The following is a 15,374-nucleotide window of genomic DNA, read 5'->3' as shown; positions in this document are numbered from 1 at the left end:
CACTGTACTGAGCACCGAAGTGGATACCAACTAATCAGTCCCTGTCCCGCATGGGGCTTCACGGTCTCAATCCCCATTTTGCAATCTGTCGCTCGTATTTATTGAGCGCTTGGGAGAGGACAATATAACCATAAACGGACACATACCCCGCCCACAACAAGCCTCCGGTCTAGGGACGGGGAGCGTCCATCTAGAGGCCCAGACAAGTGACCGGTCCAAGGTCACCCAGCAGACAGGCGGTGGAGCCGGGTTTAGAACCCGGGTCCTTCTGACTCCCAGGGGCTCCATCCACTAGGCCGCACCACCGCTTCTCGGTTTCCGACGGAAACTTTACAGGCGGCGAAACTCCCGCCCGGCCCGAGAGACAACTGCTAAGGACGCGGGCGAGTTTTAACGAAGCCGTGAGTGATCCATTTTAGAGCTGAAGGGGTTCAGGCAGATTGAGACGGACCAAAGACTGAGCGAGATCCTTTTCGATCGAGCTGAGACGCTCAGACGCGCTCCTATAAATCCTTATCGGGGCGGGAGAGCTTGCGTCCGCCCATGAAGCTTAGAGCTGAGCCACTGAGCGATGCGTTCTCTCGACAGGGTTACCCAGCATGGAAAGGTCTAAGCTGAAACGTCAGAGTCGATTCACCTAGGCAGCAGCGGCATGGGAAAGAGTCAAAGGCGGACGACCGAGTGATCGAAACGCTGATCAGAGACGACGGAAGAGACTTCAGTTTCTACGGCGCGGGGGACGGCAATCGTTAAACCATTTCCGGATATTTCTTTTTTTACCAAGAAAACTCTCCCGATAAATCCACAGATTTGGATAAATCCACAGAGCGGCTGCGGATCGGAAACGACTCGGCGGCGTTTGATGATGATGAAGATGCTCGGAACTCTGACCCACGTCCTACCTCTGACCCGGGACTCCCTCCCTCCTCAAATCCGCCGGACGATGACTCTCCCCCTCTTCAACGTGATGGCCCGTCTCCTCCAGATTAAGCCCCACCTTTCCTCATCTCCCACTCCCTTCTGCGTCACCCTGACTCGCTCCCTTTGCTCTTCCACTCCACCCCCAGCCCCACGGCACTTATCTTGATTATGTCTGTAATTTTATTTATTTATACTGATGTCCGTTTATTTGTGTTCATGTCCGTCTCCCCCCTCCCGGACTGTGAGCTGATTGTGGGCAGGGACTGTCATTTTTTATTGGCATGTGATACTTTCCCAGGACAGCGCTCTGCACGCAGAATGAACTCTAGCGGCAAATTCATATCTGGAATAGTAAATCTCTGAACTCTTTCCTTGGAGAATTAAACCAGGCAACAAATCAGAGAGAAATGAGGAGAAACACCGCAGATGAGGACGGCAGAGGACCTGGGTTCTCATCCCGGCTCTGCTGGGTGACAGTGGGCAAGTCACTTCCCTTGTCTGGGGCCCCGCTACCTCATCTACAAAATCCTACTCCCTTCTACTTCGACTGTGAGCCTTATGCGAGACGGGGACTGTGTCCAACCTGATGACCTTGTATCTACCGCAGCGCTCAGAACAGTGCTCGGTACACAGTTAACAAGTACCATTATTATTATCATTACTATTATAATAATAACCACAACAAATAGCACTACCGGCCCGCTGGCTAGAGCCCGGGCCTGCGAGTCGGTTCCATCCCAGCTCTACCGCTTGTCCGCTGCGTGACCCTGGCCAAGTCACTTCACTTCTCCGGGCCCCGATTACCTCATCTGCAAAATGGGGATTCAAACCGAGCCCCACTTGGGACACGGACCGGATCCCAGTTGGTTTTCTGGTACCTACCCCAGGGCCACTTGTGTGCTGTGAGACCTTGGGCAAGTCACTTCGCTTCTCTGGGCCTCAGTTCCCTCACCTGTAAAAATGGGGATGGAGACCGTGAGCCCCGAGTGGGGACAGGAACTACGTCCGGCCCGATTAGCTGATACCTATCCCCAACACTCAGTACAGTGCCCGGCACGTAGGAAAGCGGTGAACAAATACCACAAAAGAGAAGTTCCGCCCCTCTTGGGCCATGCTGGGATATTCCCGGGAGTTCAGACCATAGATAACGGTCACCGTTTCCTTCTCCGGGAGGAGTCCCCACTCCCCTTCTACTGTTTTAATTTACAACAGGGGCAGTGCCCCTGAGGGAATCTGGCTGTGTTGCCAGAGGAGATGGAGGGGGAGCGTGTCATTCATTTACTCAGTCCTATTTATTGAGCGCTTACTGTGTGCCGAGCACTGTACTGTGCGTTTTAGAGAATACAGTAGAATAAACTGATCTGTTCCCCGCCCACAGTGAGCTTGTGGGGGGGAGAGACATCAATAGAAATAAATAAATGACAGATATGGACGAAAGTGTCGTGGGGCTGGGAGGCGGGGAGAACAGAGGGAGCAAGTGGAAGGGAGTGGGAGAACAAAAACTCCTCAGGATTGGCTTTATTGAAAGCGCCTCACCTCGCTTCTCTCCTTCTCCAGCCCAGCCCGCACACTCCGCTCCTCTGCCGCCCCGAACCTTCTCACTAGGCCTCCATCTCTCCTGGCTCGCCGCCGACCCCGGGCCCACGTCCTGCCTTTGGCCTGGAAAGCCCTCCCTCTTCAAATCCCACAGACGATGACTCTCCCCCGCTTCACCGCCTCACTTACCGAAGGCCCACCTCCTCCAGGAGGCCTTCCCAGATTGAGCCCCACCTTTCTTCCACTCCCACTCCCTTCTCCCTTACCCTGATTTGCTCTCTCCCCCCCCCCCATTTATGTATATCTCTGTAATCCTATTTATATTGCCGTCTCATTATTTGAATCGATGTCTGTCTCCCCCCTTCTAGACTGTGAGCTGGTTGTGGGCAGGGATTGTCTCTCTTTACTGCTGTTCTGTACTTTCCCAAGCGCTTACTGCGGTGCTCTGTGCATAGTGAGTGCTCAATAAATACGACTGAATGAAGACAGTGCTCTGCTCACAGAAATAATCAATTAATACCACTGCTCGAGTGAATGTAGGTTCACTGTGAGCAGGGAACGCATCTACCAACTCTGCTAGACTGTCCTCTCCTTAGCGTTTAGTTAAGGGCTCTGCACACAGTGAGGGCTCAATAAATACCACTGATCGATTCCTCCTACTCCTCTATCTCTCCTGACCCTCCTCCTGTTGGTTATTTTACCAACACGGTTCTCTTTAGACCTCTCCGACTCTGAGTTGTTCAAAGGTAAAAACCATCCGGTGCCTTTAATCTCCGTCTAGTACTGCGCGCCGCACGGAGGACCTGGGTTCGAATCCCGGGTCTGCCGCTCGTGTTCTGTGTGACCCTGGGCAAATCACTTCACTTCTCTGGGCCTCAGTTACCCATCGGTAGAACATTGGGTTTAAGACTGAGAGCCCAGTGTGGGACAAGGACCGTGCCCGACCTGATTAACTTGGATCTACCCCGGCGCTTAGAACAATGCTTGGCACACAGCAAGCGCTTAACAAGTACCATTATTATGGGGGCAGGGAATGTGTCTGTTTATTGGGATACTGTATTCTCCCAAGGGCTTGCACACAGTAAGCGCTCGAGAAATCTGATTCAATAAATGAATTATCATTATGGTAGGTGCTTAATACATGTTGACGGTAAAATGTGCTCCTCGCAACAGAAGCAAAAACCTCTCAAAGTTCGCTTTCTTTCTTTGGAGTGCCTGAGCCATGCATCTGCCCCAGTGCGTAGAACAGTGCCTGGCACCCAATAAGCGCAAAGAATAACAAATACCAGTGATTAAGCCTCTGCTGGAGCTTAATTTTGTGGATTCCCATGGGGGCTTCGAACCTTGTTTTCTTTTGTAAAGAAATGACATCATTCTGAGTCACCTCATTCTAACGGCCCTTCACTTCAGACCCAATCCAAGTCAGAGAGATTCCCAAACAATTAGATCAGCCCACTCGATTACCGAAGCGGGAACGCCGATTCGGCCCGCTCTTAACAAACAGCTGCACGAATACGCACAAGCTGCTTGCCAAATACCTGCATTTTCTACTTAATTCACACCTCCCCCCGGGGTGGTTCCGTAGCACTGGACCCGTTTTAAGACGCAAAAAATCAACAGAGGCTCCAGATGCAACGAGGAAACAGGATTGATATTGGAATCTGAGACAATCGGATTCACTTCTGAAGTCTGGAAATGAAGACCTAAGTTTTAGATCCCAGTCCCGGGCTCTAACCACCAGGCGACACTGCTTTAGAGGTCAAAAAAAGGGGAACTACTCAAGGGGCCTTCAGTGAGAGTCTAATTCATTCCGTCGTATCTACTGAGCACTTACTGCGTGCACAGCACTGGACTGAGCGCTTGGGAGAGTACATTAAACAGACACATTCGAGCTTAGTGGGTGAGGGGAGATGGACACCCATCTAAAACATTCGACCCAGTCCTCTTAAGCACACTTAGCCATTTCAATCTCTAATACCGCATGCTACGCCGGCCGTCTCGAATTTTTCTCCTCCGATTCTCTCCCTGACCCCCTCCGCTCCACAGAAACCGCCCTCTCGCAGGTCACCGATGATCTCCTCCTTGCCAAAACCAAAGGCCTCTACTCCATCCTAGTCCTCCTCGACCTCTCGGCTGCCTTCGACACTGTGGACCGCCCGCTTTCCCTAGAAACGTTATCCAACCTCGGCTTCGCAGATTCCGTCCTCTCCTGGTTCTCCTCATCTCTCTGGCCGTTTATTCCTCAGGCTCCCTCGCGGGCTTCTTCTCTACCTCCCGCCCCGTAACCGTAGGGCCTCCTCAAGGTTCAGTTCTCCGTCCCCTTCTATTCTCCATTTACACCTATTCCCTTGGAGAACTCATTCGCTCCCAAGGCTTCGACTACCATCTCTGTGCGGATGATACCCAAATTTACGTCTCTTCCCTCCCGCTCTCCAGGCTCTCTTCTCCTCCTGCCTTCAAGACATTTCTACTTGGATGTCCTCCCGTCACTTTAAACTTAACACGTCCGAAACAGAGCTCCGTATCTTCTCACCCAAACCCCGTCCTCCCCTGACTTTCCCATCACCGTATTAGGCACCACCATCCTTCCCGTCTCACAAGCCCGGAACCTTGGTGTTACCCTTGACTCCTCTCTCACTCAACCCACACATTCAATCCGTCACCAAATCCCGGCCCACTTCACATGGCTAAAAAACGCCCTTTCCTCTCCATCCACACTTCTACCATGTGAATCCAATCGCTCCTCCTCTCCCGTCTAGATTACTGCTTCGGCCTCCTCGCTGACCTCCCGGCCTCCTCGCTGACCTCCCGGCCTCCTCGCTGACCTCCCGGCCTCCTCTCTCTCCCCGCTCCGGTCCGTACTTCACTCCGCTGCCCGGATCGTTTCTCTACAGAAACGTTCTGGCCACGTCACGCCGCTCCTCAAAGACCTCCAGCGGTTGCCCGTCCACCTCCGTCTCAAACAAAAACTCCTCGCCGTTGGCTTTAAAGCTCTCCATCGCCTTGCCCCCTCCTAACTCACCTCACTTCTCTCCTACAATCCAGCCTGCAGTTTGCTCCTTCTCAACGCGCCTCGGTCTCGCCGCCGACCCCTGGCCCACGTCCCGCCTCTGGCCCGGAACGCCCTCCCTCCTCACATCCGCCAGACGACTCTCCCCGGCTTCAAAGCCTTATCGAGGGCCCACCTCCTCCAAGAGGCCTTCCCAGACTCAGCCCCACGATTCCTCATTTCCCACTCTCTTCTGCATCGCCCTGCCTTGCTCCCTTTGTTCTCCCCCACACCCGGCCCCAAAGCACTTAAATACGTATCTGTCAATTTAGTTATTTGTTCCGCAGTCCGCCTCCCCCAACCTAGAGTGTGAGCTCGCTGTGGGCAGGGAATGTCACCGCTTAGTGCTGTATTGTACTTTCCCAAGCGCTTAGTACAGGGCTCTGCGTCCAGTAAGCATTCAATAAACACAACTTAATGAACGAGTGAGTAATTATCCATCTGCTTGTCATACCCTTACTGCTCGGTGTGATCTCTGGATGTGGTTTCTTGATTCCTTTTTTTTTTTTTCCTTTGTTTGGTTTGTGATTCCTGCATCTTTGCACAACACGCTTCTCATGGAAACCTTCCAGAAGTAGCAAGTACATTTCAGAACAGGCCCTGGCAAGCCTCGAAATTCCCAAGTCGAGGGCTCATTTCGCATTGGACAACACCAGCCGTTTCTCACTTGCTGAAGCTCGAGTATAATTACTTGCCAATTTGGGCAAATATCCGAGGAATCAAGTGTGGACAGATTTTGTTTAGCCCATCGGAGAATTATGTGGGCTTGAGGCAGCAAAATGACACCAAGAGCGATTAAAGTTAGGCTGCCTTGAGTTACAATCGACCCATTTCGGAGGGTGCTTTTGGGTTTTTTTGTTTTGTTTTTTTAATAGTACTTGTTACTTGCTTACTATGTGCTGGACATTGTAGCTACAAGCGCCCTCTGGCCTGAAACACTCTCCCTCCTCAAATCGGACGACGACTCTCCTCGCCTTCAGAGGCTTATCGAAGGCCCACCTCCTCCCTTTCCTCTTCTCCCGCTCCCTTCTGCGTCGCTCGGACTTGCTCCTTTTATTCATCCCCCCCCATCCCAGCCCCACACCGCTTACGTCCAGACCCGTCATTTTTTTCTTTCTATTCACGTCTGTCTCCCCCATTAGACTGTAAGTTCTTTGTGGGCAGGGAATTGTCTGTTTATTGTTCTACTGTCCTCTCCCAAGAGCTTATTATAGTGTTCCGCACACAGTAAGCGCTCAATAGATACAACCGAATGAATACACGAAAGATAAATCGAAAAGGAGTGTGTCCTAGTGGATCGGGCAGGGGCCTGGGAGCCAGAAGGATGTGGGTTCTAATCCCGGCTCCGCCGCCTGTCTGCTGTATGACCCTGGGTAAGTCACTTCATTTCTCTGGGCCTCCGTACCCTCCTCTGCAAAATGGGGATTAAGCCGTGAGCCCCACGTGGAACGTGGACTGTGTCCAACCTGATAATCTTGCATCTATCCCAGCATTTAGGACAGTGCCTTGCACATATTAAGGGCTTAACAAATACCACAAAAAAAGAAAAAACCCAACTCTCTTGCATCTTTACCTCATCTGTAAAAATACCATAAAAAAAGAAAAAAACCCCAACTCTCTTGTATCTTTACCTCATCTGTAAAATGGGGATTAAGAATGCGAGCCCCTTGCGGGACATGGACTGTGCCCAACCTGATTATCTTATCTTGAGAAGCAGCGTGGCTCAGTGGAAAGAGCCCGGGCTTGGGAGTCAGCGGTCATGGGTTCAAATCCCGGCTCTGCTGTGTGACTGTGGGGAAGTAAGTCCCTTCACTTCTCTGTGCCTCAGTTCCCTGATCTGTAAAATGGGGATTAAGACCGTGAGCCTCACGTGGGACAACCTGATCACCCTGTACCTACCCCAGCGCTTAGACCAGTGCTTTGCACACAGTAAGCGCTTAACCAATACCAACAGTATTATTATTATCTTATATGTATCCCAGTGCTTTGCACAGTGCCTACAGTGCAAGCTCGCTGTGGGCAGGGAAAGTGCTGTTATATTGTTGTGTTTTACTCTCCCAAGCGCTTAGAACAGTGCTCTGCACCCAGCATGTGCTCAATTTCTAGACTGTGAGTCCGCTGTTGGGGAGGGATTGCCTCTACCTGTTGCCGAATTGCACTTTCCAAGCGCTTAGTATGGTGCTCTGCACACAGTAAGCACTCAATAAATACTATTGAATGAATAAATACGACAGACTAAATAATTATAAATAATCATAATCATAATGATAACGTTAGTTATTACATACTTACTAAGTGCCCGGCACTGTTCTAATCCCCGGGGTAGATACAAGCTAATCTGATAGGACAGAGTCCCCAGCCCACATGGGGCTCCCGAGAAGAAGTGTGGCTCAGTGGAAAGAGCCCAAGTTTGGGAGTCAGGGGTCACGGGTTCTAATCCCGGCTCCGCCGCTTGTCAGCTGTGTGACTTTGGGCAAGTCACTTCACTGGGCCTCAGTTACCTCACATCGGTAAAACGGGGATTGAGACTGTGAGCCCCAAGTGGGACAACCTGATCGCCTTGTATCTGCCCCAGCCTTAGAACAGGGCTTGGCACATAGTAAGTGCTTCATTATGATCTGCATTATTACCATGACTCCCATTTTACAGATGAGGGAACTGAGGCCCCCAGAAGTGAAGCGACTTACCCAAGGTCATCCAGCAGACAGGTGGCAGAGCCGGGATCAGAACCCAGGTCCGCCTGACTCCCGGGCCCGTGCTCCGTCCCCGAGGCAATACCCGCTTTTCTCTCGTGGCGAGCCCCACCTGGGACAGGGACCGGGTCCACCGAGTGCTCAGTAGAGTGCTCTGCACACAGTAAGCGCTCGACGGATCCCACTGAATGAATCCCCATTTGCCCGAACGGGGGCTGGCACACGGTAAGCGCTTAACAAATACCATCGCTGTGATTTGGCAAAGAACCCTATCCGAAACCGAAAAGCTCTAGTTCTTCTCACCTTATAGCACCGATACTTGTAGAGGACGACCAGGAGGATGGTCAGGACGATGATGACGCTGATCATGATGGCGGCGTTCAGGATGGAGTTCAGTGCTCTCTGACCCACTGTCTCGGTGTCTTCCGTGAAGGGGGTGTAGAGTCTGCGATCAAAACCGAGCACAAAAACTCACGCGGGTGTCCCGCTGTGGACCCCCTTCCCATCCCCAGGGAGCTACGCGACATTTCCCCCCTCCCTGCTCCAATTCCCGCCCTTCGCTGTCATTAGACAAGACGCTAGAGAAGCAGCGCGGCGTAGGGGCTAGAGCCCGGGCCTGGGAGTCACAAGGTCATGGGTTCTAATCCCGGCTCGGCCACTTGTCTGCTGCTGGGTGACCGTGGGCAAGTCACTTCACCTCGCCTGGGCCTCATCTGGAAAATAGGGCCCATCAGCCCCACGTGGGACAGGGCCTGGGTCCCACTCGCTTTGCTTGTATCCACCCCGGCGCTCGGCACAGCGCCCGGCACACGGTAAGCGCTTCGCCAACGCCATCGCCATTAGGGCAGCGGGACGGAAGCATTCCCGCCATCTAGTAGATATTTCCTCCAGGACCATCTCGCGCTTCGCGGGTGAATGACGAGGAAGACTGTGGTAATCGTCCCCGTTGGACAGAGGAGGGAACTGTCGGGGCTGGAATTCTCGGGCACGGGCTCGATTTCGATGATAAAATTACTGTCCCTTGAGAGAGGAGACTGAGGTCCCTGAGAGAGCGGCACTGAGAGACCGCAGCTGTCCCAGGGCACACACGCGGCTGCCATCTTAAGGTCTGTGGCTCCCTGTAACCCATTTATTCCCTTTTTCTGGCATTTGTGACGCTCCCGCTAAATGCCAAGCGCTGCTCTGACCACGGTCACAGAGAGCTAATCGGGGTGGGCCCGGGCCATATCCCTCACGGGGCTCACGGTCTTCATCCCCGTTTGACAGATGAGGGAACTGAGGCCCAGAGAAGTGACTTCCCCAAGGTCGCACAGCAGACGTTTATTCAACCTAGATGACTCCGGCTGGTCCGGGGGGCCACGCGAAGAATTAAATTCGGAAGTAGTTATTCCCTAAATCCCAGGGATTTCGGTGTCGGCAACTCTGGCGTACTCCTCTACCGAGAAGCAGCGTGGCTTAGCGGAAAGAGCCCGGGCTTGGGAGTCAGAGGTGGTGGATTCGAATCCCGGCTCCGCCACTTGTCCGCCGTGCGGCTCTGGGCAGGTCACTTCGCTGTGCCTCAGTTACCTCACCTGTAAAATGGGGGGTGAGAGCCCCATATGGGACACGGACTGTGTCCAACCCGGTTTGCTTGCATCCACCCCAGCGCCGATTAATAATGTTGGTATTTGTTAAGCGCTTACTATGTGCAGAGCACTGTTCTAAGCGCTGGGGTAGACACAGGGGAATCAGGTTGTCCCACGTGGGGCTCACAGTCTTAATCCCCATTTTACAGATGAGGGAGCTGAGGCACAGAGAAGTTAAGTGACTTGCCCACAGTCACACAGCTGACCAGTGGCAGAGCTGGGATTCGAACTCATGAGCCCTGGCTCCAAAGCCCATGCTCTTTCCACTGTGCTACGCTGCTTCAGTGCTTGGCCCATAGTAAGCGCTTAATTCCACAGTTATTATTATTATAATGAGCTTACGGTCTAAAGGGAGGATGGGAAGGGGATCTCTGACTCAGAGCTATGATCAGTGTTGGGGAGGCGTGAAGGAAAAGCCAGCCCGGGATTGGCAGTCAATCAGTGATTGGTATCGGTCGGGTGCTTACGGTGCGCAGAGCACTGTCCTGAGCGCTTGGGAGAGGACGGTAGAACAACACAGTAGAGTCTCTAGACATTTTCCCTGTCCATAATGAGCTTACAGCCCTCACCCTGGGCTTCAAAGCAGTCGATCACCTCGTCCCCTCCTACCGTCACCTTGCTGCTCTCCTACTCCAACCCAGCCAGCACAATTTGCTCCTCCGGTGCCGCTAACCTTCTCAGCGCGCCTCCGTCTCGTCTCTCTCACCGCCGACCCCTGGCCCACGACCTGCCTCTGGCCTGGATCGCCCTCCCTCCTCAAATCCGACAATGACCGTCCTCCCCTTCGGAGCCTTACCGAAGGTACATCTCCCACGAGAGGCCTTCCCTAAGCCCTCTTTTCCTCTTCTTTCACTCCCTTCTGCGTCGCCCTGACTTGCTCCCTCTTCCCAGGCTTCAGAGCGGACAGATCAACACTCTTCCCACCTTCGAAGGCTTATTCGAGGCCCAACTCCTCCAAGAAGCCTTCCCTGACTGGGCCCTCATTTCCTCGTCTCCCGCTCCCTTCTGTATCACCCCGACTCGCTCCCTTCTTTCATCCGCCCTCTCGGCCCCACACCACTCATGTCCATTTCTGTACTTTACTTCTATTGGTGTCTGTCTCCCTCTCTGGACCGGAAGCTCATTGTGGGCGGGGAATTTGCCCTATTGTTATAACAATAATAACAGTAGCAATATTAGTAATATAATAATAATGTATTTGGGGCAGACACAAGCAAATCGGGTCGGGTGCAGTCCCCGTCCCTCGCGGCCCTCACAGTCTCCATCCCCAGTTTCCAGACGAGGGAACTGAGGCCCAGGGAAGTGAAACGACTTCCTCCTCACCCAAGCGCTCAGTCCAGTGCTCTGCACGCAGGAAGCGTCCGATAAACACAGCCGGCTGTAAGAGGTGGAAAAAGGAAAAACCAGCAGTGTGGCTTAACGGCTAGAGCCTGGGAGTCAGGTGGTCGTGGGTTCTAGTCCCGGCCCCGCCGCGCGTCCTCTCCGTCACCTTGGGCCAGTCGCTTCACTTCTCTGGGCCTCAGTTCCCTCAGTTGGAAAATAGGGACGAAGAACGTGAGCCCCACGTGGGACAGAGAATGGGTCCAACCGACCTGACCCGTGCTAAGCACAGTGCTTGGCACACGGGAAGCGCTCAACGAGGACCCTAATTATCATTATTACTCCAGAAGCCGCCGAGGCGGACGACTCCTACGTACAGTTGGCCGTCCTTGCGGGTGTAGAAGCTGACGGACTTAATGGTGGCCACCACGACGACCATGCAGAGCGTGACGGGCACGAAGAGCATGATGACGTGCTTAGCGCCGTATTTCAGCGTCAGCTCCTCGTCGTCCTCCTCTTCCGGGTCCGGCCCCTGCCTCGTCCGGCCCGGGGCCTGGCCGTTGGTCTCCGAGGCCGGGCGGTCATGGCGGCCTCTCTCGCCGGGCTCCGGCCTCTGCCTCTCGCCGAGTTCGGTCTGCGGATGGAAAAGAGAGCCCGGGTCGAAACCGTGGCCGCTCGCGACAATCGGTCGGCCGGTGGTATTTACGGAGCGCCTGCGACCTGCAGGGCGCCGTCGGGGGTTCTAATCTCGGCTCTGCCACTCGTCTGCTTGGGCAAGTCGCTTTACCTCTGTGGGCCTCAGTTGCCTCGGCTGGAAGATGGGGACTGAGACTGTGAGCCCCGTGTGGGACGGGGACAGATTAGCTTGTATCCACCCCAGTGCTTAGTACAGTGCCTGGCACATCGTAAGCGCTTAACAGATACCGTGATTATGATGATGACCGAGTTCTTGGGAGAGGACAGCTACGCGACCAATGCGGGGGAGGCAGTGACAAGGGCTGGTACAGAACTTCGGTCGATCGATAGGTGGGCTTTGCACAACTTGGTCAATCGAGCGGTCGGTGCTATTTATTGAGCGCTTACTATGTACCATGTCGTCTACACTCGCTGCCTCGAATTCCTCTCCTCCAACGGACCCCCTCCAATCTGGCTTCCCTCCCCTCCACCGAAACCGCCCTCTCAAAGGTCACCCGTGACCTCCTTCTTGCCAAATCCAACGGCTCCTACTCTATCCTGATCCTCCTCCACCTCTCGACACTGTGGACCATCCCTTCTCCTCCACACTTTATCTCACCTTGGCTTCCGGACTCCGTCCTCTCCCGGTTCTCCCTCTCATCTCTCTGGCCGTTCGTTCTCGGTCTCCTTCGCCGGCTCTCCCTCCCCGTCCCATCCGCTAACTGTAGGGATTCCTCAAGGGTCAGTTCTCAGTCCCCTTCTGTTCTCCATCTACACTCACTCCCCTGGTGAACTCATTTGCTCCCGGGGCTTCATCCACCTCTATGTGGATGACACCCAAATCGACATCTCCTCTCCCTCCGGGCTCGCATCTCCTCCCGCCTTCAGGACGTCGCCACCCGGACGTCCGCCCGCCACCTCAAACTCGACCCGTCCGACACCGAGCTCCTCCCCTTCCCTCGCGCGCCCCGTCCTCTCCCCGACTTCCCCGTCACCGGGGACGGCGCCGCCGTCCCCCCCGTCTCACGGGCCCGCGACCTCGGCGTCCTCCTCGGCTCGGCTCTCTCGTTCGCCCCCCACGTCCGACCCGTCGCCGAGACCCGCCGGTCTCGCCTCCGCGACGTCGCCGAGGTCCGCCCTTTCCTCTCCACCCAAACCCCTCCGTTAGTACAATCAGTCATCTTGTGCCGACTGGATGACTGCATCCGGTCTCTCCCCACTTCAGTCCACACTTCACTCCGCTGCCCGGCTTATCCTTCTACAGAAACGCTCTGAGCACGTCACCCCCCTCCTCAAAAACCTCCAGTGGTTGCCTATCCTCCTCCGTATCAAGCAAAAACTCGTCACCGTTGGCTTCAAAGCTGCTCATCCCCTTGCCCCCTCCTATCTCACCTCCCTTCTCTCTTTCTACAGCCCAACCTGCACGCTCCGCTCCTCTACTTCTCACCTCCTCACTGGGCCTCCTTCTTGCCCGTCCCGCCGTCGATCCCCGCCCCACGTCCCACCTCTGTCCCGGAACGCCCTCCCTCCTCACTTCCGCCAAACTCTCTTCCCCCCCTCAAAGCCCTCCTGAGAGCTCACCTCCTCCAGGAGGCCTTCCCACACTGACCCTTCCCTTTTCCTCTGCTCCTCCTCCCCTCCCCATCGCCGACTCCCTCCCTCTGCTCTACCCCCTCCTCGTCCCACAGCACTTGTGCATATATGTCCACAGTTATTACTCTATTTTATTCATGATGTGTACATATCTATAATTCTATTTATTTATACTGACGCTATCGATGCCCGTCCACTTGTTTTGTTGTCTGTCTCCCCCCTCTAGACTGTGAGCTTGTTGGGTAGCGACTGTCTCTATTTGTTGCGGGATTGTACTTTCCAAGCGTTTAGTACAGTGCTCTGCACACAGGAAGTGCTCAATAAACGCGACGGAATGAATGGATAAATGAGTGAGAGGACGACACAGCAGGGTTGGGAGACGCACTCCCGGCCCACGGCGAGCTTACCGTCTCCTGTCAAGAATCGATCCATCGGTGGTATTTATCGAGCACTGGCTACGTGCAGAGCTCCGTACTAGACGCTTAGGAGAGGACGACACGGGAGAGTCACGTTCCCTGCCCGTGAGGACCTTACAGTCTCCCATCAAGAATCGATCGCATTTATTGAGCGTTTACTGCTCGCGGACCACTTTACTAAGCACTTGGGAGAGACCGGAGCAACAGAATTATCGGACACATTCGCTGCCCGTAATGAGCTTGCAGTCTAGAGGGGGACAGAGACGCTAAGAGGAATGAATAATTCATTTATGATATACAATTTCAGGGCATGACCATCCTGACCCCAGGAACCCGAAGAATGGCCAATCTAGATACTCTCAGATGAGAAACAAACATCGAGGCTTTAGAATAAAAAAATCCAACTTGAAGCCCCATGTGGGACAGGGACTGGGTCCAACCCGATGGGCTTGGATCCACCCCAGCGCTTAGTTTGCATTCAATTGCGTTTATTGAGCGCTTACTGGGTGCAAAGCACCGTACTAAGTGCTTGGGAGAGTCCGGTCGAACAATCAAGGGACATATTCCCTACCCACCACGAAGCTAGTAAATTCCCAGATCCAGGAAATGAAAAATGTAGAATATCGTCCTTTTATTATCTGCCGAGGAAGAAAAATCTCAACCTAAATACTTGGAAAAAAAAAACCAGTGAAACACAACAAAGCAGCAAGCCCCTTCCTGAGGGCTCACGGAAAGAGCCTGGGCCTGGGAAGTCAGAGGGCCTGGGTTCTAATCCCGCCTCTGTCACTAGTCTGCTGGGTGACCTCGGGCAAGTCACATCACTTCTCTGTGCTTCGGTTCCTTGAGCGGTAAAACGGGAATTAAATCCTACTCCCTCCTACTCAGACTGAGTCCCACGTGGGACAGGAACTGTGTCCGAGCCGATTAACTCGTATCTAACCCAGCGCTTCGACCGGTGTTTGGCACATAGGAAGCGCCTGAACACCGTAAAAAAAATAAAAGGACTTTTACTTAACTTCACAGCTGGCAAGTGCCCAGAAAACTTTGTTCTCTGCTAGAAAACAGTCAAATCATTAACTTTTCTTCTGGTAAACTTCTTTTTCTCCCGGTTTCCACCTTTAACAGTGACGACGTTTGACGGGGAAAGACAGCCACTGAGGGATTTAAGGAGCACTTTCAGCCCACCCGGAGAGCAGGGCGGACTAATGGAAAGAGCAGGAGCCTGGGACTCCGAGGATCTGGGTTCTAATCCCGGCTCCGCCGCTCACCCGCTGTGCGACCCTGGGCAAGTCGCTCCGCTTCTCTGTGCCTCAGTTCCCTCATCTGCAAAATGGGGAATGCAGCCCCTTTTCTCCAACCTACTTGTGAGAGCCCCGGGTGGGACCTGATTATCTGGTATCGACCTCAGCGCTCGGTACAGTGCTTGGCACATAGGAAGCGCTTAACACATTCCACAAATCCTGTTATTAATTATTATTCAAAAGAAGGTCAGGCCCAGGCTCCAGGCAGGGTGGAAGCAGAGGAGCAGATTCTTTTCTCTGCTCCT

The 15,374-nt window shown here is 53.7% G+C and overlaps 1 protein-coding gene across 1 annotated transcript in view; it reads right to left on the bottom strand.

Moving 5' to 3' along the window:
* The window catches only part of PSEN1 (presenilin 1), a 52,842-nt gene that overhangs the window by 20,196 nt on the left and 17,272 nt on the right, over positions 1-15,374 (bottom strand). The window contains exons 3-4 of the mRNA XM_029067159.2: positions 11,522-11,778; positions 8,503-8,644 (exon numbers count right to left, since the gene is read on the bottom strand). Coding sequence (XP_028922992.1) covers positions 8,503-8,644; positions 11,522-11,778 — 399 coding nt within the window. The remainder of the gene's footprint in view (positions 1-8,502; positions 8,645-11,521; positions 11,779-15,374) is intronic.

Source organism: Ornithorhynchus anatinus, chromosome 1, assembly GCF_004115215.2.
Source record: "Ornithorhynchus anatinus isolate Pmale09 chromosome 1, mOrnAna1.pri.v4, whole genome shotgun sequence".
Taxonomy (NCBI): Eukaryota; Metazoa; Chordata; class Mammalia; order Monotremata; family Ornithorhynchidae; genus Ornithorhynchus; species Ornithorhynchus anatinus.
The sequence above is the reverse complement of the archived record's forward strand: the minus strand, read 5'-3'. Positions and strand labels throughout refer to the sequence as shown.